General features: G+C 46.0%; 1 protein-coding gene across 4 annotated transcripts in view; it reads right to left on the reverse strand.

Annotated features, from left to right (window-relative positions):
• Positions 1-27,827, reverse strand: part of CADPS (Ca++-dependent secretion activator) — a 517,458-nt gene that overhangs the window by 389,757 nt on the left and 99,874 nt on the right. For all 4 annotated transcript variants that reach the window (XM_015406842.1, XM_015406839.1, XM_015406838.1 and 1 more), the window contains exons 2-3: positions 23,199-23,312; positions 6,559-6,891 (exon numbers count right to left, since the gene is read on the reverse strand). In XM_015406842.1, the coding sequence (XP_015262328.1) occupies positions 6,559-6,891; positions 23,199-23,312 (447 nt within the window). The remainder of the gene's footprint in view (positions 1-6,558; positions 6,892-23,198; positions 23,313-27,827) is intronic.

Here is a 27,827-nt window from a genome sequence, read left to right on the forward strand (position 1 = left end):
AAGAGTGTGAGAGAGGTAGAGGGAGACAGGAGGAAGCAAAGGTGTGAGGAACAGGATAACCATTCCGCAAGTTTCTTGCGGGTCTCCACTTGTTTTACACTAATAATGACAGCTAGAGAACTCTTTATTTCCAAAGTTTGAACCCTATTTCAGAACATCACTAGTTAGTATAATATAGTGCAGTCCCTATATTATTTCAGAACCTTGAAATCTTACATTTTGGGATTTTTTTTAATACAGCAAAATCCATGACATGTTTGAGGACCTGCAGCAAGCAACACAGTAAATGTGGCCAGGTTGTATTCAGTGAGAGAGGATTTGGAAGCCAATGCTGAGTTCAAGGACACAGAGACTCTGACAACTGCTCTGATCCACAGACTTCTGCCCTGTATCTACTGAGCGTACTCTGAATCTGCTCTTTACACCAGTATTTTACATGTTTCCTGTTCCTAGTAAACATTTGACTTCACCTGCCATATGAATATGGCAGGATATGAAGTTGCAGTTCTGATGGCGTATGCCCAGATTTAGAAACCTCTTTGATGTTAGCCTTCTGCCTGTTCATTTGCCTAATTCCATCCTTGATTCTCTCCTTGGCTGGGCAACAGAACTATTACTCAGAACAGCAGTGGCTACTGTGTTCTTTTTGAACTGTGGGATACTTCTCTAATTTTTGACTTTGAAAAGGAGAGAGATGAAAGAGACCGAAAGGAGAGAGAACTGATCTATTCACGAAACAAAAATAATCTTGGTCTCCTGGAAATGAATATGTAAATTTGAGAAGGAAACCACTGCATTTGCTCTAAAAATGCATTGCTGTGAATTTTGAGCAGGGGGGGGAAAAAAAAGAGCTTATAAACATTCACATATAAAAAGGAAGAGCAAACTAAGGCAAGAACAAAAAGTGACAGATCATCGTATCTTAAGCTTGATATGGCCTGAATGTCTTAGAAGGAGGAATAGGAGGCTCTGCACTTGATGGCTGACTGAACTGTTCAGCAGATTTTATTCAGACTGATTCTATTTTTAAACATCTACAGAAGTCCGGTCCAAGTGACATAAATATGAAGGAAGAGGACCACACATGGCCGCTACACTGCAGCAGACTGGCTGAGTTTCAAAGCATCCCTGGGCTGGAATGTGATAAAAAGGCAGGCTGAGCTGGGAGAAGGGAGGAAGGACTGCAAGCAAAGGGGGCTGCCAAGGGACAAGTTACTATTAGGTGGTTTGCTCAAGGGAGGAGCAGAGACGGCTCTCCGGGAAGGAAAAGGCCCTGGGATGGGAAGCAAAGAGGAGCAGGTGATGGAGAGCAGCACCAGGCAGAGCTGCTCTTTAGGTGAGGTGGGGCCACCAGGGAGGCTCCAAGCTTAGGGAAGGGGCTGCAGGCTCAAGGGAAAGGACCAGTGTTCCCTCTAAGCTGAGTTAGTGTGCGCTAGCTCACAGTTTTTTAGCCTCTGGCTCACAGATTTTTGTCTCCGCTCAGGAAGGATGGCTCCAGAGCAAACTAATTTATGCAGTAGCCAAACTGCTTGCTCACAACTTTAATGCCAGTAGCTCACAAGATAGAATTTTTGCTTACAAGATTCCGCAGCTTAGAGGGAACATTGGACAGGACCCTTTATGCTGTGAATAAAAGAGGGCAGAACCTTGATATTAGAAAATGTTTGTGGTAGGGGGAAGCATTGCGGGAAGCCATCAAAAGGGGGGGGGTAGGAGTTAAAAAGAAATGGATTTGTTGGTTGATTGTTAAATGCTGAACATGTTAATCCAAAATAATTTTTTTTTGAAAAATAAAAAATAAAAGAGGGCAGACAAAGGGCTCATACCAGCTAATGATGAGGGTGGGCAAAAAGGGAACACAGCGTGACAGGTGTCCCTGTCCCTTGAGGCACTGTGGAGCACAAGCGTTACAATAAAGAACGAATTGGGCTGCGATCATGCATGCCTTTAGATCTGACATACCTGCGAATGCCTGATGGATCTAAAGGGCACGATCAGACAGCAACATCTGGGAAACGCCCCACAGTCGTTGGCAACCCATGCTGCTCCACTGCAGAAGCGGAGTTAAAAGACACCGGGGGAAGTCCGACTCTAACTTGTTCCAACAGGCTATGGACAGACTTTCCCCTGTCTGATCGCTCAAGCACACTCTCAAGCTGTCGGGATCGTCTGTTCATTCCATCCCGACTCGGTGCTGTTCCCATCCACTTCGCAGCCTGCGCATAATCACATACTCCATGGGGAACCCTCAGTGCGGAGGTGTGATTCCTCATTTATGAGCATGGGAAACACACGGCAAAAAACTCCCCGACTCACCCACAATGGCATCTGATCACACAGTGAACGGCTGAGGGATGTGTGATATCGCAACTGCGAGTCAAATTCATCTGGAGGAAATAGCTTCGCTCCCCCTCCCCTCCAACGGGCATGTGTGACCGCAACCTTAGTTCACTTATATAGCCCACCCACACATTTATACAATTTCAGTATATCTGTTTACTTTTGCTTTGACAGCAATACACCTGTTAGGTTGGATCCTAACCTCCCTTTCTTTTTGCTGTTATAATTTCCATCCATACTAGTTACTTCTGTTCATGGAAGTGTGTCTGTGTGTGTGTGGGGGGGGGAGATTTTTGCTGATTTCCCCACTTGGATGCCTATAATATTCCTGAAGGCCCAAGGACCCACAAGAACACAGTTTCAAGAATCAAGGAAGACTACAGAGGAAGGAGGAGGTAGGAAAGTTGCCGTTTATGGCCTTTATGCAGCCCACTCTAGATGGGACTAACTTTGAAGACATTCAAATGCTGTGATCAGATTGCTGGCTGGCATCAGTTATAGAGAATATACCTTGTTGGTTCTGAAGGAGTAACATTAGCTGCCAAACTGTTTCCAGGAACAATTCAAACTGTTGCCTTTAAAATCATAAACGGTCTGGGTACTTTAATGACAACCTGCTCCCATAGGAACCACCTACCCCTTCATTTTCTGTAGAGGTGTGTTGTCACCAAAGGTGAGGTTTCTATGTTGTGGGACCTCAACTTTGGAATTCCCCCCCCCCCCACACACAATTGTTTCCCTAGTACCAAGCTTATTGACTTTTAGGTGCAAGGTTAAAAAATGCATATTTGTTTTTTCCAGGCTTTTGGTTGGTATGTATAGGTACAAGTGTGCTTTTCCTAGTCTGAGCTCTCTGTTATTTATCCAGCCTACCAAGACGTAATATTATGATTTTTTAAGATGCTGCTGTTTTATTATTTATTATACTGGTTTTTATTGCTGTATTGTTCTAATGTTTATGATTGTGAGCTGCTTTGAGAGCTCTCTGTTTTGATAGTATAAATATTGTAAATGTTAACCATAAAGCCATTTTTTTTCTGTCCTCTTCCAACTTCCTCCTCATAACCACTAAGAACTTTTCTGAACCTCACTGCTGGATCCTGGAGGGTTTTTATTGCCTTCTTCAAGGCATAGAGCAGGGGTCACTGGAGGAGTGGGAGATAGTTGTGAATTTCCTGCATTGTGCAGTGGGTTGGACAAGATGATCCTTGATGTCCCTTCCAGCTCTATGTTTCCTCCACTGCTGTCTGATTTTCCCTGACCTCATCACCAGTAGTCATTCATTACCCACTATCTGCCCTCGTGCCTTGCCTATAGTGTAATGTAAGCTATGAAAATCCTCTGATCAGCAAATGTTGCCATTATGTTCCTGTATATTGCTACTCTTGCTATATAAAAGTAGTTTTATTTCATTTTATTAATTCATTTATTTAATTAATTCAATTATTTATTCAACCTCACCTTTGTCTCCAATGGGAACCCAAAGTGGCTAACAGCAATCTCCTCTCCTCCATTTTATCCTCACAGCAACCTTGTGAGGTAGGTTAGGCTGAGAGAGTGTGACTGGTCCAATGTCACCCAGCGAGCTTCCATGGTACAAGTGAGGATTTGAACCTGAGTCTCCTAGATACTAGTCTGACACTCTAAACCACTATGCCACACCATATTAGCAAAAGTCATACTTCTAGAGACCTTCCTAAAACAGCACCAGCCTTGGACGCATAGTACTGGGGAATCCATTTTTATTCTTAGCTGGTTTAGCCAGCCAGATAAAAGTGAATGTATAAAGTATAAATCAGCTGCAGTCAAAGTTAAAGCTCTGAAGCAGGGCTGATGAGATTGCATGTCAAATCCTCAGTATCCTCCCACCAGAACGCATGCCAAGTGAAGCATGTAGGAAGCACCAATGAATAATCAGCATGGAAAGGCTTCCTCAGTATTGTACTGCAAACTCTCACACACTTATAATCTTTCCCACTCTCCTAAAACCATTCTCATTGCTATAGGGAATCCCTGAGATTCCTGACTGGTTGCCCACTTCTTCCATACAGATACCAACACTGCAGAATTAGGAGACCCAAAACAACAGGATTAATTTTACTGCATGACCATTCCACCACCACCACCTCCTCCTCCTCCTCCTTCTATTATTATTACTACTACTACTACTACTACTACTACTACTACTACTATTATTATTATTATGTCTTTCTCAATGGGACTCAAGGTGGATTACAAATAGGGCTGCCAAGCCGTGGCGGGGGAGCCGTGCGTCTTCACAGGATCCCTGCTGCGGGGGACAGCGATACGCGTTGCACCGCCGTTGCCAGGATGTGATGCTACGCGTCGCTCTGGCAACGGGGCTGTTTGGAGTCCCGTTGCCAGAGCGACGTGTAGCGTCACATTCTGGCGACGGCGGTGCAACGCATATTGCTGTCCCCCGCGGCAGGGATCCTGTGAAGACGCACGGATCCCCCGCCGCGGCTTGGCAGTCCTAATTACAAATATAAGAACTTTTCAGTCAATCAGCAAGTGGATTACATCGAACAGCAAAGATTCCTGTGGCTGTGAGGTAGGACAGATTACAGGCATGGAAAAAGACTATTCGGTTAATCAGCAAGCAGAGTACAATATGTGATAAAACAATTCAGTCTAACAACAAAGGTTCTTAATAAAACAAAATGATGCAGTGGGACTGGGAAGAAAACACAAGCAAACAAAAAAACTCAGTCTGACCGCAAGATTCTTAATCAATCAAAAGAATTCAATGTGGCTTGGAATTGAAGAACAGTTGTCTAAGGTAACAAAATGATCAATGTAGGAAAAGTTTATTCCTTATAGAAATCAACTCCTGAGCTGATCCATTATACTATAGTTCTTCTCCCTTTATAAAAATTCACATTCTGTGAAATGACAGGAGTGTGGGAGACTTCCTAATAGCCTCAAGCAGGCCATTCCATTGTGTGGGAGCCACCACAAAAGAGTGCATGTGAGCAAGCAGTTGCTGATTTCACTTGTTTGCAGGGTGGCACTATCAGGAGGCTTTGCTTAAATGAGTGCAGCCTTAAATGACCCATAGACAGTCGTATTACTTCCCCCAAGAACCAGAGTTAACTCCCATGGCTCTTGTGGTAAATAAACCTGAGCACTGTTACCGTGGTCTCAGCATGTGTAAATGGTGAACCTCAGGGCTCTTTTTGCAGAAAAAGCCCAGCAGGAACTCATTAGCATAATAGGCCACACCCCGACAGCACAGCTCATTAGCACATTAGGCCGCACCCTCATGTTACCAGAAGTGTGGTTATCCAGCCACACCCACCTTTTGCTTGTTATTCTGTTTACCTTGTTTGTTGTCAAACCCCAGGGCTTTTTTGTAGCAGGGACTCCTTTGCATGTTAGGCCACACACCACTAATGTAGCCAATCCTAATGAGTTTCTTCCGTTGGGTGTGGCCTATTATGCTAATGAGTTCCTGCTGGGCGTGGCCAACTTGGGAGTCAGCCGGAACTCTGTTCCTGTGCGTTCCTGCACAAAAATAGCCCTGGCCTGTACCTTTTATACAGCAATACCTGATTGTCTGATCAAAAGACCAGTATGTACATTATGGTTTCATACTCCCAACCACAGCACTCATGATGTTAATCTAAGCCATCACTTAATGAGTTTCCTGCTCCTCCTCAGTAGCTTTTGCCATTTCTACTGGGATGAGCCAACTTATTACATGAATGTTTGGATATATATTAAAGGAGGTAAAGAGTGGAGAGGGCTTTCTATTTATTTAAAACATTTATTGGCTGCTTTTCTCTCTTGTGGCACTCAAGGCAGCTTACAAAATGAATCACATGATTATAGAAAGCACAATAAAAACAATATGAATAAAGCGCCCATTATAAAAAAGACATAAAAGGTCATAATTTAAAAACTCCAATTAGGAGTGCCAATAAATAAAAACTAAATCAGTTAAATGTATTCCAAAATAAAATAATTCCCATGGCAACCATAATGTACCATCTATATTTCTGAATTGGAGGCAAAACAATTCAAGACATTAACCACAGAATACCATAAAACCAGACATTATCTGATTCACCAGAGTAATCTTGTACAGAGCATATTTCCGCACAACTGGGCAGCTGAAAATGCCATCTCTGCTTGGTGGCACTAGCAATATTATGAATAATGCAAAGAGTTGGTTCCTTCAACCACAGGGGGTCTTACCTGACATGCGTTGTATAGAAGCTGATGCTCAAATTTCTTGATTCCCAAGATGTTCTGGAACATCTCGTACAGCTGCTCTTTGCTGAGAATGAGCTCCGAAGCGGCACTTGCTGTCATTCTGGCCTGTGCTTTGCGGGGATCCTCTTCACCGCGATATATCGCATCAAATTTTGCCATCCAGGAACTCAGGACAGTCTCCTTGCTGAGGCCATCAATCTCAGGGAGGCTACGGACTCTTTTTTCGATGTGCTTCTTGAAGACTTCCCGGGAGTCATTTGCTGAGAATCCCCCACTCTGCACCATTCTGGCAACACGATCGCTCTTCAGAAACACCTGCAAGTAGAGCAGAACAAAAGCTTGACCCCCTGTCACTTTACAGCATCAGGAAGCCCTGGTTGTTTCCATGAAGGACAAGCTGGTGAACTTGTCCTGGTAGACCCCAAGTCATAATGGAAAGAAATAATTTCGGAGGGAGTCTACTTTTTCTTCTAGAAAAGTCGCTGTGCCATCCTGAATTATAAAACTATAGGGACGGAGAGGAGATGAGTGACAGGATGTTAGCTCGGAACTGGCCACAGTTCAGATCCCTGTTACTGGATAGAATCTAGTGTGAAAAAGTCAATCTGTGTTTCATGCTATTCTGAGGGGATCTTTTGATCTCACTATGCAGGCATACAGAATACAGTGCAGAGGTCAGATGTCTGTGATGAAAGGTGTTTGGCGCTGTGACAGCCACCCTTGGGAGTACAAAACAATACCTTTTTCCCCCTCCAAGAGCCACCTGTCAACAGCAACCTCTTTCCTGTAGAGAGATGAAAGAGAAATGCCCACCCACAAGATAATATCATTCATACAGGGAATAAAATGTGACATGTCTTCATCTCTGAAAGTTCCTTTCGCAGCTGCGGTGTGAGAATGAAGCGGAGACGTAGGAAGCTCTGCTTCACCAGATGAAGGACCTTGCCCAGGATTGCCTTTTGCTCAACATGTGGCTAGCATTCATTCAGTAGCAACCTCTGATCTCATATTACATACCGATGCACAGCCTGAATTGTCAAAACACCTGGTTGTCTGTACAAACTAAGGATTTTGCTTATATTCATTTAAAAATATCTGAATGGTCATCTCTCTCTCCTGAATGGTCATCTCTCTCCTGGTCTTGTCTAATTTCCAAAGGAATTTCCACCATATTTTAATGTCAACCAGTTTCAACCAATGTTTTTATTGAGACAGCGAGAGTGGTGTAGGGGTTAAGAGTGCCTGACTAGTATCTGGGAGACCCAGGTTCAAATCCCCACTCATGCCATGGAAGCTCACTGGGTGACCTTGGGCCAGTCACACACTCTCATCCTAACCTATCTCACAGGGTTGTTGTAAGGATAACATGGAGGGAAAAGAAAGAGTATGTTGTAAGCCGCTTGTGTCCCCATTGGGCGGAAAGGCGGTGTATAAATGAATGAAGTAAATAAATTAGTTATATGTTTGGTTTTGAATTGTTATCTGCCTAGCGGGCGACCACATCAGGATGGTTGTTTTCTACCGCTTCTCTGAACATCCTCCATGTCCCAGTAGGAGTCACCAGAGGTCACCATGACTTCCAGGCACAGGCACAGGCACACGCACACGTATGCAAAAATACAAAACCCCCCAACAACCTGGCCATCTATTCTTTTTTTTTTTTAAAAAAGGGGAAGAGTAAAAGGGGCAAATCTTATTTATTTAGTCCAGTGCTTAGTTTCAAGTTATAGTTGGTTGGATTTTTTTTTTTTAAACACGGAGTATGTTGTCGCAGCAGGCATGAAAAAGGCCAGGTTCTCTCCCGCTGTTTGCTTTGCTGATGCAGACAGTTTTACAACTGAGAGATGCCTTTTGATTTAGATCAACGAAATCTGGAACAAAGTGGATCCACAGGGGAACCACAGGAGGGAAGTTAACCAGAATGTCAGTGATGATATTATTTCCACTAAAATAAAGCAATCGAAAGGGGTCAAGGTGGTAATGGAGCCCCATCAGACGCAAGAGGAACCCTGTAAGGTGAGGCATAGCACATGAAGGGAGGGGAAGCACTTTTGCTTATTCCACAGAACAGGTAGAACCACTGGCAGCCTGGCTGGCAAGCATAGGGCATTGCTTTATTAATGATGCAGAGGATGACAGGAACGCGCTACGCTGGAAGGAAGCTGGGCAGGCAGAGGGGTGTATCTGCAAATGCTCAATAATTAAAGAGCTCAAGGATGACCTGAGGGTATGACAGATTTTTGCAGTGCACCAAGTGTTTCAGGTCTGGAAAGGGTCTAAAAGCTTAATGCTCTCCCCTGGACCTTTCACTGGAGAAAGAGACAGTCTCCTCCCATAAAAACTGGACATTGCAAGAGCACAAAAGTAAGGAAGCATAGGATTTCTGGTCTTGCAATCATGAGACAAATGAGTTCTGATTAGTTAATTTCAGTTCTTCTTGCAGGGCAACTCGCTTTATTCTTCATTTAGTTGTTTGTATTTAATGTCCAAGCCTGATCAGCTTTTGCAAGCGCTGCACAGCCAACCTGTTAGATCGCGCTAACAAAGGACTCGTACAGTGATTCAGCAAGTGATTCAGCTTTATTGGAAGTAACGAGCAAGCACTAACTCAGTAAGAAACCAGAACAGAAAACAGTGGGAGCTTATGCTCCTTTTAAACATAACCGGGCTAATGTAGCCACGCCTATTTACAAATAACAACCAATGAGATTGCTAGAATAAAGACCAATGGGAGTCTTTCCCTCCTAGGGAATGGTATCGTTCTGATTGGTCGCTGTTACGAAGCGACCAATAGGAAGTTCGCTCAGAGGAGCCCTGGTCTGGCTCGAAGCTTAACATGGGAGTCCTATGAGGTGATTCATGTAATCATTTCAATACATTACAATTCCTCCCCCCTAAGTTAAGCCATCATCCCAATTGTTTTATTATTTACAAACATGCAATCAACCTTTGTACATCAGTTATTCCAACAGTATTTACACTCATAGTCCTTCAGATAAGTCGGCATTTGCCGCGAACGCTGGGACCTGCGGAGCGGTGCAGGCTCCACGGGCAGACAAGGTTGTGGGTCAGAGTGGGGTCCACTACAGCCTGGATCAGGCACAGACTCGACTGGGATTTCAGCCCCGCACACAGGGTTCTGCCCTGACTCGGGGACAGTACCGGGCCTTTCGGTACTCACCGCCTGCTCTGGGGGTGTCCACTCGACATCAGGGGATTCAGCCGTCGGAGAGTCAGCGCTGTCCCTAGCCCAACGTCTCCTTAACTGATCTATGTGGCGCCGCCATATTCGACCGTCAGCTAACTGCACCACATACATTCGAGTACCCACAGAGTCGGATATAACCCCAGGAAGCCACAAGTGCCCGTTTGCATAATTTCGTGCGAAAACCTTGTCCCCTTTTTCAAACATGCGCACCTTCGGTTGCGCAGTGGTACGCTCGGACTGATCTTCTGATAGGTCTGGGTGCATACGGTTCAAACGGGTCGTGAGTCTCCGCCCCATTAACAATTCGGCCGGACTACGGCCTGTAGCACTACAGGGGGTGGTGTGCTGCAGCAAAAGAAAGGAGCCCAGCCTCTGGCTCCAGTCCCCTTCGTCCATTTTACCCAGGGCCTCTTTGGCCGTCCTGACCATCCGTTCGGCTTGGCCATTAGATGCCGGATGGAAAGGGGCCGAAGTCATTTGGCGTATGCCATTACTCGTGAGGAAGAGCCTAAATTCCTCAGACACAAATTGAGGCCCGTTGTCACTGACGATGACGTCAGGCAACCCGTGGGTGGCAAAAAGTCGGCGGAGCGCATGGATCACAGCAAGTGATGTGGTCGATTTCATATGCACGACCTCCAGCCATTTGGACATAGCGTCCACCACAATTAGGAACATTTGCCCTTGGAGAGGGCCAGCAAAATCTATATGCAATCTGGCCCAGGGTTTACCAGATGACTCCCAGCCTTGGGGTGTAGCTTGTGGGGGATCGGGTCTGACTTGCTGGCATTTGGGACACCCTCGTACCCATTCTTCGATCTCTTTGTCCAGCCCCGGCCACCAGACATACCCTCTGGCCAACGCTTTGGTGTGTACCATACCGGGGTGACCCTCGTGCAGCGACTCTAACACTCTCGTCCTGAGTTTGTCAGGAACCACCACCCTGTTCCCCCATAATACACAGCCCTTAGAAATGGATAGTTCATTTTGACGGCTTTTGTAAGGGCCGAACTCCGGTTCAACGCTTCCAACCGGCCACCCCCTCCAAACCCAGTTTAATACTCGGGACAGCACGCTATCCTTGGCCGTGTGTGCTGCAATGTCCCTGGATGATACCGGGGGTCGAGGAAGCTCCTCAATTGCCAAGACCTCACAGGCGGGGGCAGGGTCTGCGCCAATGTCCGGCACCGGGCACCGGCTGAGGGCATCCGCATGCCCAATCGCTTTCCCAGGCCGGTGCTCTAAGTCAAAATCATAAGCCTGCAAAAATATCGCCCATCTAAGCATGCGTGGGGACATGATGTTTGGCAATTGCTTATCGGGCGCAAAAATCCCCAGTAGCGGCTTGTGGTCAGTGACCAGCAAAAATCGTCTGCCAAAAATAAAATCATGGAACTTTTTGACAGCCGCTACCAACGCCAGACCCTCCTTGTCTATCTGGGCATAGTTCCGCTCTGCCGCAGATAGTGATCTAGAATAAAAAGCGATAGGCGCTTCGCTCCCATCAGGCATCAGATGGCTTAAAACTGCGCCTACTCCAAACGGTGAAGCGTCAGCAGCTAACACCAGGAGCTTGTGTTCATCATAATGCGTGAGTACGGCATTAGATGTCAGCAGCTCCTTGACTCCCACAAAAGCCTTTTCCTCGGCCTGCCCCCACTTCCATTTTGCCTCCTTGTGCAAAAGCGCGTGCAAAGGGGCCGCCACTGATGCCTTATGCGGTAAAAACGCATGATAAAAATTCAGGAGTCCTAAAAAGGATTGGAGCTCCTTCTTACTCACCGGCCTGGGGGCGTTTTGGATTGCAGATACCTTCTCATCCGTGGGGTGGACTCCCTCTGCGTCAATGCGAAACCCCAGGAAGTCCACACTTTCCACCCCGAGCGTGCATTTTGAGCGCTTAACTCTGAGGCCGGCATTTTGAAAACGCCTGAGGACCTCTTTAACCCGGTCCAGTAGTTCCTGTTCAGACCCGCCCGCAATCAGCACGTCGTCAAAATAGGGCACTGTGCCAGGTACCCCCCTTAGTAGACGTTCCATGAGGCCCTGAAAAATCCCAGGTGCTACGTTGACCCCGAATTGCAGCCTGTTCACTTTAAAAGCCCCTTGGTGGGTTACAATTGTTTGGGCCTCGGCAGCCTCCGGGGTGACAGGCAACTGCTGGTATGCCTGGGCCAGGTCAAATTTGGCGAAAATCTTGCCACCCCCCAGGGAAGCCAAAATGTGGCTTATTACCGGGACCGGGTACGAATGTTGCTGCAGCGCCTTGTTAATCGTACATTTGTAATCGGCGCATAGTCGTATGGACCCATCTGATTTGACAGGGGTTACGATCGGGGTCTCCCATTTGCTGTATGGTACTGGCTCTAAAACCCCTTGCTCAACTAGTTTGTCAATCTCTTTTTCCACCTTATGTTTGAGAGACACAGGTACTTTCCGATACTTCAACCTAATAGGTTTGACTGACGGATCTAAGTCAAACGCAACCGGGGGGCCCTTGTACCTTCCCAACCCTTCGGCAAATACATCAGGGAACAGGTCGTACAGCATGCCCCATTTATTTTCAGACATCCTGTTAATCCCAGAAATACCGATGCCCAATGGCTCAAACCAATCTAACCCTAGCAGGTTAACCCGGTCTCCCTCTGCAATCAGGAATGACAGTTTAACACATTTCCCCTTATACTCAACAGTAACAGAGTCCCGTCCGGCCAAGGGAATTCGGTTGCCCTGGAAGTCGGACACTCTGGTTCCCGCAGGCTGGAGCCGCCGCCGGCTTCGGTTCGGGAACAACTGGCGCCAGGACGCGGCAGAAATCACCGTCACGGACGATCCTGAGTCCACCTCCATTGTACAGGGTCGGCCGTCGAGGAGTGGAGTCACGGTGATCTTGCCCTGGCTGCTGGTGCGATTTACGGCCGATGCGCTCGACAAGGTCGCCGTCAACTGGCAGCTTGCTTCCGATGCTGAGGAACGGGTCTTGCCTTGGGTGCTGACTGGAGTGCCCCTCTGCGCTGACCGGTTGTTAGTTGAGGGATCCTTCTTCGCTGATCTGCAGACTCTGGCCAGATGACCACGCCGCCCACACGCTCTGCAGTCGACATCACGAGCCCAACAGGAGCCGCGCTGGTGCTTCCCGCCACAACCGGAGCAAGGCTTGACGTTGGTAGTCTTCGCTGGGGTCCGCTTGCCTCGAACCGCGTTGACGTCATCATCCGCGTCTTCGCCCTCGCTGTCTCGTTGAGCGTGTATACTGGGCTCTGCCACCCGCTGGCGGACCTCCTTCGTGGACTTCTCCGCTGCTTCCGCGGCCACGGCCTCTTCGTAGGCCACTGCCCAGGTCAGGGTGGTGCGGGCGAACAGCCTCTGTTGCAGCCTTTCATCTTTGAGACCGCAGACGAGACGGTCTCTGAGGGCTTCCTCCACGTTGTGGAAATTACATGGCCGTGCGGCTTTGCGAAGGGCCGCCACGAAATCTGCGATGGTCTCGCCTCCGGCCTGGTTCCGCTTGTAAAAAGCGTGCCGGCAGGCGATCTCCGACGGTTGTGGAGAATAGTGAGCCTTAAGCTTCTCCGTGATGTCAGCGTAGGTGACAGTCTTTATATCAGTTGGGGCCACCAACGACCTGGCTATGTCGAAGGTCCCCTTCCCGCAGGAACTCAGGAGGCATGCCCGTTTCTTCGCCTCATCGGTGATGTCGTGGGTCTCCAGATGGAACTCGAACCTGGACAGGTAGGAGTCCCAGTCTTCTGAGGAGGGTTCGAAGCACTCGAACTTCTGGCTTCCAGCCATCGGGGGAGACTTGGGCACCGGAGCTGGTGGCGCCTCCGCCGGATCGGCTGCTGTGCTCTGCCCGCTTTCTTCCAAGTCCGAAGTGTGGATGTCCGCAGGGCTGCCTACCTGCTCTAACATCCCACCTTCGTCGCCAATTGTTAGATCGCGCTAACAAAGGACTCGTACAGTGATTCAGCAAGTGATTCAGCTTTATTGGAAGTAACGAGCAAGCACTAACTCAGTAAGAAACCAGAACAGAAAACAGTGGGAGCTTATGCTCCTTTTAAACATAACCGGGCTAATGTAGCCACGCCTATTTACAAATAACAACCAATGAGATTGCTAGAATAAAGACCAATGGGAGTCTTTCCCTCCTAGGGAATGGTATCGTTCTGATTGGTCGCTGTTACGAAGCGACCAATAGGAAGTTCGCTCAGAGGAGCCCTGGTCTGGCTCGAAGCTTAACATGGGAGTCCTATGAGGTGATTCATGTAATCATTTCAATACATTACACAACCAGTCTGAATGCCTTTAGGGAACAGATGATTAAGTCAGTAGAGATTTTTTAAATGATTTTTTAATTTGAAAAAGCCCCCACACACTGGGTGCTTCAGCTCTTAGGGAACAGTTTATATTGCCTGCTAGGATGACCAGCTTGCCTAGAGGGGAAAAAACCATTTTGTCCCTTTAACAGAGGCTTAATGGGATGTAATTTACCTCCATGTCATGAAAAACTTCCACTGCCCATTTCCACACTTTAAGCCTCTAATAAAGAAAACAGAATATTTTTATTCAGGCCAGTTGTCAACCTTATTGCCTGCAGATGAAAGCAGTGAGTGGCTACAGCTGTGTGAACTGGACTTCCACAGGAATAGGCAAGGATTAAAGTGTGTTACAGCTATCAGCTGTGTGAATCTGGATGTGACAGACATGACGATTGCTGCTTGAAACACAAACCCAGGGTGACAACAATGTATTGAAAGCTATTTGTGTACAGCAGGTCCCTTGTGTTTCTGCAACTTTTGTCATTCTTACACCAAACCCTGCTAGTTATGAAGCACTCATAGTACCATGGTAGACTACCTGCATTGGAACTGTGAAGGTTATATGACATAATAGAATTATATTATGTTATTACTGTTTGAGGAGTATTGTAAATAAGGAAAATTGTAAACATTGTAATTATTATTGTAATTAAGTTGTAATCTTTGTGGACAAAATAGTTAAACAGAACATTTGTTTTGCATGCAGAAGGTCCCTGGTTCAGTCCCTGCAATCTCCACGTAAAAGAATCCCAGGGTCCAGTCACATGCAGAATTAGCTGCGCGATAGGGACAAACGCTGGGCGGATTTTATGGGCGCGATCACATGGGAACATCTAGCAAGTGTCCCGCACCCGTCGGCAACCCGTATAGCCCCGCCAAAGATGCGGAATAAAAAGATACCTGGGAAAGTGCAGTATTTTCTGGGAAATGTGGGGTGCGGGCAGGCGTCGGATCGCGGAAGTGCTGGTATTCCGTCACATCCGGTGCCCGTCTGCGTCCTGTCTCACACTTGAAGTTTTTTTAAAGCCTCCGTGGATTCACTTCCATGCTCATGCTCATGTGGGAACTCTGGTTTTTAAAAAAACGCTTGTCTGATCAGGAAGTGGCCGCTTGCTATCGCCCCATGTGTGATCGCGCCATGCTGCTTCTTTCTCCCCCCCCCCTTTGCCACACTTCACCATCAACGTGTGATCAGCAGCTGACGGCCTGAGCAGGGGGCCTTGGAGAAACGCCTGATTGAGCTACTGTGCTTCATTTTGCTCCGGGGCAAAAAGCCTCAAACCCCCCCCCCCCGGGATTATCTCGCTCCTGTAACCGTGACCCCAGCCTGGCAGGGATGGGAATGAGCTCTTTCTAAGATTTGAAGTAATAGACAGGTTCATTCCTAAACCTGACTGTATGTAGAAACAACACAACAGGAGGCTGTTGAAACCAGCCGTAATCTATACGCTGGCAGAGTGCCATGGCTGCCACTTCTATGTGAATGGATCCCCTGTGGCTTTAGTAAAGTGTTAAGGAAGGCATAGGGCTGTCCTTAAAAGTGCTTGCTGCCCAAACTTGTGCCAGCACCCAAACTCTCTTAGCTCTCTTCACCAGCCATTAATCACCAGTTTGCAACCCAGCTGTAGGGAACCTCTGGCAATGTATGAATATGAATACAGCAGATTTCACTGCTATGGAGAAAACCTTACAGTATATCTGTCATGTTTTGAAGGCTCAGAATCCTGAAGGTAAATACATTATTCCTTCTATGATTCTTTGGCATTCCAAAGAATCATAGAAGGAATAATGCATGTACCATCAGGATTTACCACCCAGGCTAGCCTGATCCCATCAGATCTGGAAAGCTAAGCACGGTTGGCCCTGCTTCGTGTTTAGATGGGAGAGTACCAAGAAAGTCCAGGGTTGCTACACAGAGGCAGACAATGGCAAACCATCTCTGTTCATCTTTTGCCTTGAAAACCTTACAGGATTGCCATAAGTTGGCTGAGACTTGGTGGCACTTTCTTAATCCATCTCATTAAGAAGAGAGACTAGAAAAGTTTTTATTGGGATGTTCCTTCATGCTTTATTATGCTGCCAGCAGATCCCATTGTTCATCTCAACATGCCAGGAGTTACTGACTGAAAAAACAAAACATTGTTTAAGGAACAGGGAATATGGCTTTCGACAAGAAACTGCATGTTCCTCTCACTTCTTTAAATAGCCAAAACCAGTCTCAAATATTGGATTCAACTAAGGCTGATTTCCCCCCCTTTGTATATTCAAGTGTATGGAACTGAAAGAGATAGGGTTGCCAACAGCCTGGAGAAAAAGTGCCCTGTCTGCTTAACAGAGGCTTAATTAGATGTTATTGACCAGGTGATATTTACCTTCAAGCCCTGAAAAGCTTCACCTGCCCATTTCCATACATTAAGTCTCTATTAAAGTTTTCTCCAGGTTGTTGGCAATCCTAGGAAGAGAACTCCTCTACAAACAAATTCAGAGCTTTTAGAATGTTGTATTTTACAAGCACAGAGTGGAAGCAAGAAAGCCTGCAAATGCCTGAGGGATTAATAGCATAGTGCAATAATAATAAAAATCCAGTGCCTGCTGGTCCACTTCTTTAGGAGAATAAATGACACAAAAATGTACATACAGCAGCTCCCTTTGAAAATGATCTAGTGCCAAATGTTGGGTATGTGGAAGTGCCTTTCAGAGAAATTAAGGTTGTACATGTGGCAGCTCTCTCATGGATCACTGCCACATGCGGCCAGGGGGCTTGCATGGTTTGATGAAGCTGTGGGCTATGCCATGGAGGGCCACCCAGAATAAACGGGCCACAGTGGAGAACTCAGACAAAACGCGATCCACTGCAGAAGGAAATGGCGACCCACTCCAGTATCTTTGCCAAGAAAACCCCATGGACAGTAAAAAAAAAAAAAAGGCTAAAGGATAATGACGCTGGAAGATGAGCCTTTCAGGGTGGAAGGTGTCCAATATGCTACTGGGGAAGAGCAGAAGGCAGTACAAGTAACCCCAGAGAGAATGAAGTGGCTGGGCCAAAGCTGAAAGGACGTTCAGCTGTGAATGTGTCTGATGGTGAAAGGAAAGTCCGATGCTGCAAAGAACAATACTGCATAGGAACCTGGAATGTAAGAAACTCTGGAGGATGGCGGAAGACAGGAGGGCCTGGTGTGATGTGGTCCATGGGGTTGCGAAGAGTCAGACACGACTGTGCAACTGAACAACAATAACAAAAACATGTGGAAGATGCTATAGGGAGGAGACGAGATAGAGCAAATGCTGAAGGAGAAGAAGAGGAGGAGGAGGAGATTGGATTTATACCCCACCCTTCACTACTTGAAGGAATCTCAGAGTGACTTACAATCTCCTTTCCCTCTCCCTCCCCACAACAGACACCCTGTGAGGTAGGTGGGGCTGAGAGAGTTCTTTGAGAATGGCTCTTGAGAGAACAGCTCTGAAATAACTTGTGACTTACCCAAGGTCTCACCAGCAGCTGCATGTGGAGGAATCAAACCCGGTTCTCCCAAATTAGAGTCTGTGCTCCTGACAACTACACCAAACTGGCTCTTACCTGCATAGGGTTCCAGGTTCAGTCCTGGGTGTCTTCAGTTAAAAAAGAATCTCAGGCAGCAGGATCTGGCTGGGCCTCAGACTTCCAATACTGGGTTAGACGGATCCATGGTCTTAAGGTTTACATTGATAAATGACATCAAAGCAGACATTCACTACCTTTGGGTTTGTCATATTACCCGAAATTTGCTTCTTTTCCTTGTCTCTCTAAGTGCCATTAAGTTTCTTCCAACTTATTGCAACCCCATGAATCCCATGAGCACTGCAACATTCTATTCTTAACAGCTTTGCTCAGGTCTTATGTTGGGTCTTCCTCTTTCACTGCTGCCTTCACCTTTTCCTAGTATTCTCGTCCCTCCCAGTGAATCTTGTCTTCTCATAATGTAACCAAAGTATTTTTCCTTCTAGGCAAATATAAATTTACTCATTAGCTGTAGGCTTCCTGTCATGTAAAGGGCATGGTGCCTTTGCACAAAACATTCAAGTGAGTGTTGATGCATACAGATGTTGTATACCAAAATGTGGTCCCTTTACTCTTGAGTGGTGAGCTCAGCCAACATATAAAGATGTCAAGTGAGTGATCTGACAACTTGTAAACATTTATGGATGTCGTGATGATCAGTCCCACAAATTAATTAGTACACAGAAGACTTCTTTTCTAAACCTAATTAACTGCCAAAATATTGATTCTTTTAACAAAGACATAATAGGAAAATAACATTTCCTAATTGAAATTTATGACCTCTGAAATGAGAAAAACGACATAGAATACTTTAATGATGGAGTATTGCTGGATGCATACTTCCCTAGTTCCATATTAGTTTTTTTATTATCTGTCAAGTTAGTTAGTCACTTGGAAAAAGAAACAAATCCCTGATCCAAAATTAGTTTACGGAGTGGAAACTTTAGTTAATATTTCTGTGCCATAATCCTCTAACTATTCACTAGAGTAGTTTCAGTTATTTATTTATTTATTCTTTTATTACTAATTTCTTATTCATTGAATTATTTCAAAGGAAATGTCGTGAGGACTGGAGCCTTTAGGTGACAAACAGTACGGAACGAAAGATTCGCTTGTGTCTCTGGAAATCCAGGCTTCATGTTTTAAGAATTGTTCTCAAAAATATGAAGAATTAACTATTGCAATAGTTACAGTGTAGTCTTAAGTAGGTCTAGTCAATGGGTCCTTAATCCAGGAACGTGGCCTACAGATTGCACTATTAGTCAATTGGGAGCCATGAGCTAGACCAGGGGTCCTCAAACTACGGCCCGCGGGCCACATGCGGCCCGACGAAAACATTTATCCGGCCCGCTGGCAGGGCTGGCTCGCTCGCACGTGGCCCGGGGTCGCCTCTTGGCCTGTGTGGCTCCCCCCACTCCACGCCCCCATCCCGCGGGAGCGCCGCGTGTGGGTTGAGCACTGCTGCACCTCTCGGAGTTGCAGCCCTGGGCAGGGAAGCCGGAGTGGCCCAGTCGGCTCCGCGGAGGAGATGCCGCAGTGCCGCCAACTCAAGGGCTCGCGTGCTTCAGCTGCCGGGCGTACAAGGTGCTTCTCAAGATCTGACATACTTTCAGGCAGTTGTTTGGATCCTGTGATCTGTCAGTCGAAGGTGTTAACAGTTGTGGATCTTTCCTGTGTTCCCTTCCCAATATGAAGTTAATAGGCACAGAGGCTGGGAAGTTACAATGAGGAGGAGGAGGAAGAGGATGAAATAGCCCTTTCTGCCTCTTCCATCAGTATAGCACTGCTGACATCAAGAGGAGGAAGAAAGTGATTTTGTTCCCACTGCAGACTCCTGATTCACATGACCCCACCCCCAGGAGTGACCCCCTGTGGCCACCCCTCTCCTTTGCCACTGGAAAATAAGTCCCTTGCACTGCAGCTCCTACCCTGCTCGCAAAAAGACCCTTTAAAGGGTCTTTTTGCAAGGGAGCGTGGGGTTGGCGACAGCCCCTCTCCCTCCTGAAAAATTTAAAGGGCCCTCCAGCTGAATGGTGGGCCATGGGCTCCCTGCTGATCAGCTAAAGCCCTTTAAGAGAGCCAGTTTGGTGTAGTGGTTAGGAGCACGGACTCTAATCTGGGAGAACTGGGTTTGATTCCCCACTTCTCCACATTCAACTGCTGGTGTGACCTTGGGTCAGTCATGGCTCTCTCAGGGTTGATCTCTCAAGAGCAGTTCTCAGAAGAGCTCTCTCAGCCCCACCTACCTCACAGGATGTTTTTTGTGGGGAGGGGAAGGGAAAGGAGATTGTAAGCCATTCTGAGACTCCTTTGGGTAGTAAAGGCCATGGTATAAATCCAATCTCTCCTTCTTCTTTAAATCTGGCAGGAAGGGAGGGACAGGGGTGGCCGCAGGTGGTTACTCTTGGGGGTGGGGCTTGGGGCCCCCGCCCACTCCAGAACACCCCCCAAATTCCCCCACTGGAGTGACAAGGGGATCTGGCAACCCTAGTAGTAAATAATTTGGTGGTTGCTGCCCAGCCTGGCCCCTCAAAGGTCAAAACAGTCCTGGAAAGGGCTCTACCTCTCTCCTGTCTTTTACTGACAGAAACCAAACCTGGAAGGCTGATAAAATTGTTGTCATTGCCTAGCAATGGCCACTGAGGGCATTCATTTCTTAAAGCTACAGGTGCTACTCCTATTTTTTTTTTGGGGGGGGGTTGTTAATCTCCAGTGGTTTTTTTTAAGTTTCCGATTTTTCTACAAACCTGAGACTTTTCTCAGCTATGTGGAAACATCTGTCTTGTCTGTTCATGGCTCAGGTCTCCGGATTTAAGTATGCACAGTGTCAGACTTCGCGGGGTTCGTTTTAGCGATCGGGTGAGAGCACTAGTGGAGCACAGAGGAATACGTTGCCAGCGTGGTCACCTCAGATGTTGTCAGGTAAGATATCCTTCCCCCAACAGCGTCCCTGGTCAGTGTCTTGGGTGGATTGGGCTGCTGCCCACGTCTCCCTCACAGCGCTTCCTGCCCAGGTGTCTGCAACCCTCCCTGGTTTCCCAGCACTCCACCTTTATTCACCCCACTCCTCCGACCAGGTGCTCCCACCCAATCTTAAGAACCTCCCAAGAAAAAGGGGAAAGAGGAATGGTTTGGCCCGAATGTGAACTGAGACCACCCCTCTTGTTCTCTGTCACTTCCTTGCCGGCGAGCCCAACTTCCTGGGTGCCCCCGGTAGCCTCCTCTTTGGGACGGCCCACCCTTCCATGGCCGATGGGGCAAGATGCCTGGACCCTCCCTGAAGCCTCGGAGAGGACTGCCTGCTGGCTGTCGGGCCACCCTGGAACTCCTCTGACCATTCCTTGGTACAAGTCAGGGGGTTCCTGCGGTCCCCACCCTGACACACAGATGGGGTCATGATGATTGAATTGAATCAGGGTGTCTTGCTGCCCTATTCAGAAGCACCCCAAAATGCTGCTGCCCCAAAAAGCTAAAAGGGCTCTATGGCTCAAATAAAAATACTTTCCTCCCCAGAGTCCAGGAACTACATATGCTTGATAAAATGTATATTTCTTGACCTTCCTGAATCCAAGAAGCACAGAAACCATCATGATGTCACTCCCACAAACTGTGATGTAAGTTTCAGGTCTTGAACACTTCCACTGCCACCCAACTAAAATTACTTGCAACTAAATCAGATTGAAATTTAGTACCAGGTAGATCAGTTGTTGGGAGATCAATGAATGGATCTACAGACCAGTTTGCATGCATAACTAGCAACTGGTGGGGGGTAGGCAATTCTGATTGGGGGTGATGTACAGAATGGGGCATTTTTTAAACCTCAAATGGCCCCTCAGAGCTCCTATATATACAATAATGCAGACGTCACCTGTATATTTCCCCTATTATTAGAAGTCACCTGTATATTTCCCCTATCAATAGGCATTCAATGTCGGTATTAAATTTTTTATCCCACTTTTCTCCATAATCAGAACTCAAGAGGCTAACCACATCATTTCCCCCTCCTCCACTTTATCCTCATAACAACAACCCTGTGAGGGGGGTTAGGCTGAGGAACTATGAGGGACCCAAGGTTTCCTTGTGACCTTTTGCAGCAGACTGGAGACTCAAAGCTGGTTGTTCCAGGTCCAACATCCTAACCACTACACTACACCAGGTCTCCCAGCAGTTTTTAAGGAAAATTAAGAACACTGAGAGATGTTACATTTTCCACCTTATGAATACTAAGGTTTGGCCCTAATGATGTCTGCCTATCTCTCTTTTGTGCTACTGACTGCTGTGTACACATTTTATAGAGAGAAGACTGTGACAGTGCTTGCTACAAGTGCCTCTATCCCTGACAGGGGTGCAAACAGATGTTTGCCTTGGTCCAAGCCAGCAACAATGCTAGGGAAGAAGTCTTCTGTGACCTACAAGACAGTGACTACAGTGACAAACAGTGCAATAGTCAGTGGACTTTGGGTAAGAATTTTAGTAATTTTTTAAAATGTACTGCTTTTGAAGATAAGTGAGTAATAGTATTGTAAACAGGATATTATCTGCTATCTATGGCTTCCAAAATAAAAACTACAGTAAAATGATTGAATTCAGAATATCTATAAATTAGAAAAAGCAAAAAAAAAAAAAGTAGTGGTGAAGGAAAAGTAACACATGAGTTCTGGTTTAAGTTATATGTCTCAAAACTTGGGAATTTTAAGAAAAAATAATCATGTCATTTTGAAATTCTTTTCTTGACTATACTTATAATTTTATTACTTACTTAGCATAATGCAAATGGAATTTCTGAGCACAGGAAACCAAAGGAATGTTAAAACTGCATTAAATTAGCAAAATATTGCTTACAGTATAAATTATCCATTGATCTACTTTGTACTTTGCCTGTCATGCCCATTATGTTTTATAAGTGGCTTTGAAGTGCTGATAATGCTTTCCCAGTTTAGAATAGAGAAGGGACAAGCTGAATTCCCATACAAATTGACTCTTTCCTGTAAGAGATCAGATATGACATTTTACCCTTAATATTCACTAAAAGCTACTGTTTCTTAGGGTCCACATTCATGAGATGCTTGACCAGATCGCCATACACAGCAGCCGTGTAGGAGGGATATTCAGAGTGGGGCTCTGGTGTGGGAATCCTTCCAGGCTGTTTTCCTGAGTTGACATTTGCCCCAGTGGAGGAAATAGATAAGAGTTCTTTCATCAGGGCAAACAATGTGGACAGAAACAGCCAGACCATTCTCACCTACACTGCAGCCCTAGTTTGAATCCCCAGGTTCTATTCAGCAATACAATCTGCTCTTAGGTCCTCCATTTAGTGTATCCCTTAGAAGACTCTTCCACCCCAATCATACGCTTGTGTGCTCAGAAGTAAGTCAATAGGACTTTTGAATAAGCATTCTAAGGACAACAGCCTTACAATCAGCTGAATGATAACAGTCTTAGTCTTTGCCTATGAGCTATTTTAGTACTAAGTTAATCTTTCGTCAAACATTTATGTTTCATGCCCAGCGGCAGGTTCTCCTTCCATAACTAGGAATGGGTACCCATATTTTCTTACATCATAATAACTCTGGACTGCATTCATGAAAGCTTCGTCGGCGACAATCTGCGTTTCTCCATTGAGGAAAGCTTGAAAACGATCCTTGACAGTCTGGAGCTGCTGTTTGCTTATCTGAAAAACAGTAAGGATACAAAAAAACCCCTCATATAATATTTATTATTATTATTATTATTATTATTATTATTATTATTATTATTATTATTATTATTATTATTTCAAAGATTATTATTTTATTATTATTATTATTATTATTATTATTATTATTATTATTTCAAAGAGCTACAGACCACCTCACAACCACGGATTCTCAAGGTGGTCTGCAAAATCGAATATGAAACCATAATAAAATAATATGCCATCTACTAAAAGTATCCTATAATTTCCAGCGGAGTACTAAAAAAACAGCCATGCAGCAATTAAACAGCCTAAAATAACGATGATGATGATAGCAGCAGAATTAAAAGCAAGAATTACAAGTCAGCTAAAACACTAATTAAAACATTAATTCTCCCCAGAATTATGCAGATTGAGGCATTTAGATTCATGGTCAAGAAAATAATTCCATATTCCCCCCCTCCCAACCACACAGAATCAAATCTGTAATATGGGAAATTATGCAAATACGCCAAATTTGCATACATTTTCTTACATTGCACAGTTTGTTTTGCTTTTGTTAGCCATTTCAGAAGGGTAACTAACTATGAAATGTATTGGAGCCAACTGCATAGAATAGAAGTTTTACTTTCTTTTACTGAGAATGTCCCCATGTTTTTTAAAAAAACCTCCATGGGCACAAAGACAGATTTTAAATTATGAGAGATTTGTCAGGATGCTGAATACCAGACTTCTATGATTACGTTAGGTGATCACAGATGTGTAGATGTACAGAATATGCATGTCCATAACTAAAATGAATAGTACAAAAAATTTCCCAGTAACAAAATCATTTCCTGACTCAGTATGTCTTGTCATTCTTTTTCAGTTACAGAAGTTCCAAAACTGGTATACATTCTAGTAACATTTTCCTTTGGTGGACTGTACAATTGGTGCAGTGAACAGCAATAGTCTGTAGAATCCTAGAATCATAGAACTGGAAAGGGCCATACAACGCATCTAGTCCAACCCCCGTTCGAATCAGGATCATCCATCACAAGTGTTCAGACTTTGTTCTGCAGCTTCAGACCAACACGGATACCCACTTGAAAGTGTTCATCCTGCCACTGCTTGAAGACTGCCAACAAGGGGGAGCTCACCACTTCTTTAGGCAGCCAATTGCACTGCTGAACTACTCTTACTAGAATTTCCTCCTCCTAATATTCTGCCGGTACCTTTCCACCCGTAATTTAAACCCATTATCACGAGTCCTATCCTATGCTGCCAACAGGAACAGCTTCCTGCCCTCCTCTGACAGACTTTCAAATACTTAAATAGATCAAACATGTCCCCCCTCAACCTCCTCTTCTTTGTGTAAGAATGGGAGTTGGCAAAAGAATAATTCAAACCCAAATGCCCTATGGCAACATTATTATTTTAAACTACACACTGGTCTCATCAAGAACAGCTCTGCAACTGAATAAGAAAAGTGGCACATCTAGGGACATGACCTTTGATGGCAGAACTTCGAAATACAATTAAAAGTATGAATGGGCTGTAGGAGTTCAGGCAGCAAAAAGGTCCTGGTGCTGTTACAGTTACCTCTTGTCACAATAAAAAGTGACTAACTAAAGAACAGTGTGCAGCAGAACACATGAGGTCAATACTAGATTGCAAAGCATTAATTAGGGCTGGTGGAAAGATCAACCTGAAGCTCAGGAAATACCGGGTAATTAAATCAATAATTTTCAGTCGCTACAGGATAAACTCTAATAATCTGAATTCATTTTAAGGGAACAGAGGCCCCTGCCACACGGGGGAGAAAAGAACGGCCAGTGTGGCTTTTTAGAGCCGCACCAAAAGAGACACGCGGCGGCAGGATCAGATAGATCCCCTGAGACACCGCACAGTTCCTCCCCGGCATGATCAGATGCCGGGGGGAAGCCACTGAAGGGAGAGCAAGGCAGCCGAACTGCGCATGTGTGCGCATGCGCAGTTTGGTCGGGAGCCTCGATTGCTCCGGAAGACGGGTGCACCGGTGATCTCATGGCCGCACTTGCTGCACCATTTCCGGTAAGTCCTGCTCTTTTGCAGGTTCTTTTTTGCAGCGGGTTTTCCGGCTGAAGGGACGGATCGGGGACGGGTGCGCACCGCTTCCCAGATGTTGCGGTTTGATCGTGCCCGTTTGCTGCGCCCCCGATCCGTCCGTCTTCCGGGCCAAAACCTCCTGTGTGACCGGGGCCAGAGTCTATTTTAAGGGAACAAAGTCTATTTTCATCAACTGGGAGCCAGTATGTGTTATGGACAACAATAAATGACATGCGGTACAATCCTGCTCTTCCTACATGAAGAACAGGGTACAGTGGCTTCCACCACACCAGTTACACCAGTGCCCTTAACACCAGTTACAATGGCATGGATCCTACCACTCATTGAGCAAAGTTTGAAGCCTTCCCCTAGTCTAAGGAGCTTTCCTCCAAATTAGATGACCAATCTCTCACCAGTAGAGGATGCTAGACTGGAGGAAGGCTTTTCAAACAAGAGGAACTTCCACCACTCTGTGGTAGAATATATGCTAATATGTATATGCTGTCACTAGCCAGGTCAACTTTAATTGCTCCAACTGTACGTAAGTAAGCTTGTTCGCCGAGATGGAAAACATCCAAAAAGCAGCACACCTGAGCATGCGGACTTAGCTTACATGGATACAATCAGCAGTATGTGCCAGGGCATTCTTTCCATGAGGGCTAAACCTGTGGGCTGAGGACAGTGAGTGTACCCAATGCTGCTCTCTCTCTCTCTAGGTACAACACATACGCCAGGTTTACAGGGCTGGTGAGAGATTCCTCAGAAAACCACTCACTCCAGCTATTAAAGGCTTAGGCCAATTAAAATTTTGTTTTATATATGTGTTGACACGTAGACACATAGGATACAATGAAACTAAAATCTAAGCACAGAGCAAATGAACACTGTGCCTCAGTTTAAATGAGTCACCAAGGCTGCAGTCCTAAGAATGCACTCTCCTGGCAGTAAGTCCCACTGAATAAAATGGGACTTCCTTCTGAGTAGACCTGCTTAGTCCTGCTCCCCAAGTACCTTTCTGAGGCAACCAAAATGTCTGGTCAGCTTCTCTTTCCACTAGCAAAACCGTTTGCTGCTTGAGCCACGGAATGTTCAGGAGCTCCAATCAGCTTTCTCTCCTTTATTTATTTATTTATTTATTTATTTATTTATTTAAAGCATTTTTACCCCGCCCTCCCCGCAAGCGGGCTCAGGGCGGCTTACAGGGGGCAAACGCCCAGCATAAAACCAATAAAACAGTAAAATCACAATATAACAATAATAGTAATAACGATAAATAACAATAAAAATGCTTCAACATTACTATTCACTATTCACAATAAGTGCTTGCATTGTCAAGATGGTCTCAGTTGTTATGTCTTCCAGCAGCCCCATTTGGTGCCACTGTCAATAGGTGGTTCGAGCCAGCCCGATGTTCTCATTCCAGCGCAGTTCTCCTTGCTGTTGGGCTACCAGGGCAATTTCCGATCTTGATGGTATTGCCACCGTTGGTGGTAGTGGTGGCAGTGGCGGCCCCTACATGAAAGCCTGGTGGAAGAGCTCCGTCTTGCAGGCCCTGCGGAACTGCATAAGGTCCCGCAGGGCCCTGATCTCCTCCGGGAGCTCATTCCACCAGGTAGGGGCCACCACTGAGAAAGATCTCGCCCCTGTAGCAGCAAACTTTACTTCTTGGGGACCCGGGATCACCAAACGGTTCTGGGTCCCCGACCGAAGTGCTCTTGGGGGTATATACGGGGAAAGGCGGTCCCTCTGGTAGGTCGGACCCAGGCCATATAGGGCTTTATGGCACTTGGCACTTTCAACAGCTTGCCCCACCCCATACCAGTTTTGCAGCTCACTGTGTAAGTCTATAGCATCATATACAATGTTAGAATTTCCCTGCAGTGGGCATATAGCAATTCATCAGGCTAGTCTTTTTGCCTATGGGATATTCAGCAGCTAGGGTTGCCAGCTCTGGGTTGGGAGATATCTGGGGGTGGAGCCTGGAAAGGGCAGGGTTTGGGGAGGGGAGAGACTTCAATGGGGTGTAATGCTATAGACTCCACCTTCCAAGTAGCCATTTTCTCCAGGCGAGCTGACCTCTGTCACCTGGAGATCAGTTGTAATAGTGGGAGATCTCCAGCTATCCCCTGGAGGTTGGCAGCCCTACCAGCAGCTGTGGCCTGTGTGTGTTCAGACTACTCCTGCTCTACATGTCTCTACTTCGTCTCCCTAATAGCATACACTGCAGTGCCCAATCAAACAATATAATCAGTATAAAAATCAAGACAAACCAACCGGCACTGCAACAAAACCGTGGACAAATGACAGCTAAAAACCCACTTAAGCCAACATAAGAACATAAGAACATAAGAGACGCCAATGTTGGATCAGGCCAAAGGCCCATCCCGTCCAACACTCTGTGTCACACAGTGGCCAGAAATACCAGTGCCATCAGGAGGTCCACCA

This window comes from Gekko japonicus, unplaced genomic scaffold (genome assembly GCF_001447785.1).
Source record: "Gekko japonicus isolate JY-2015 unplaced genomic scaffold, Gekko_japonicus_V1.1 scaffold899, whole genome shotgun sequence".
Classification (NCBI taxonomy): Eukaryota; Metazoa; Chordata; class Lepidosauria; order Squamata; family Gekkonidae; genus Gekko; species Gekko japonicus.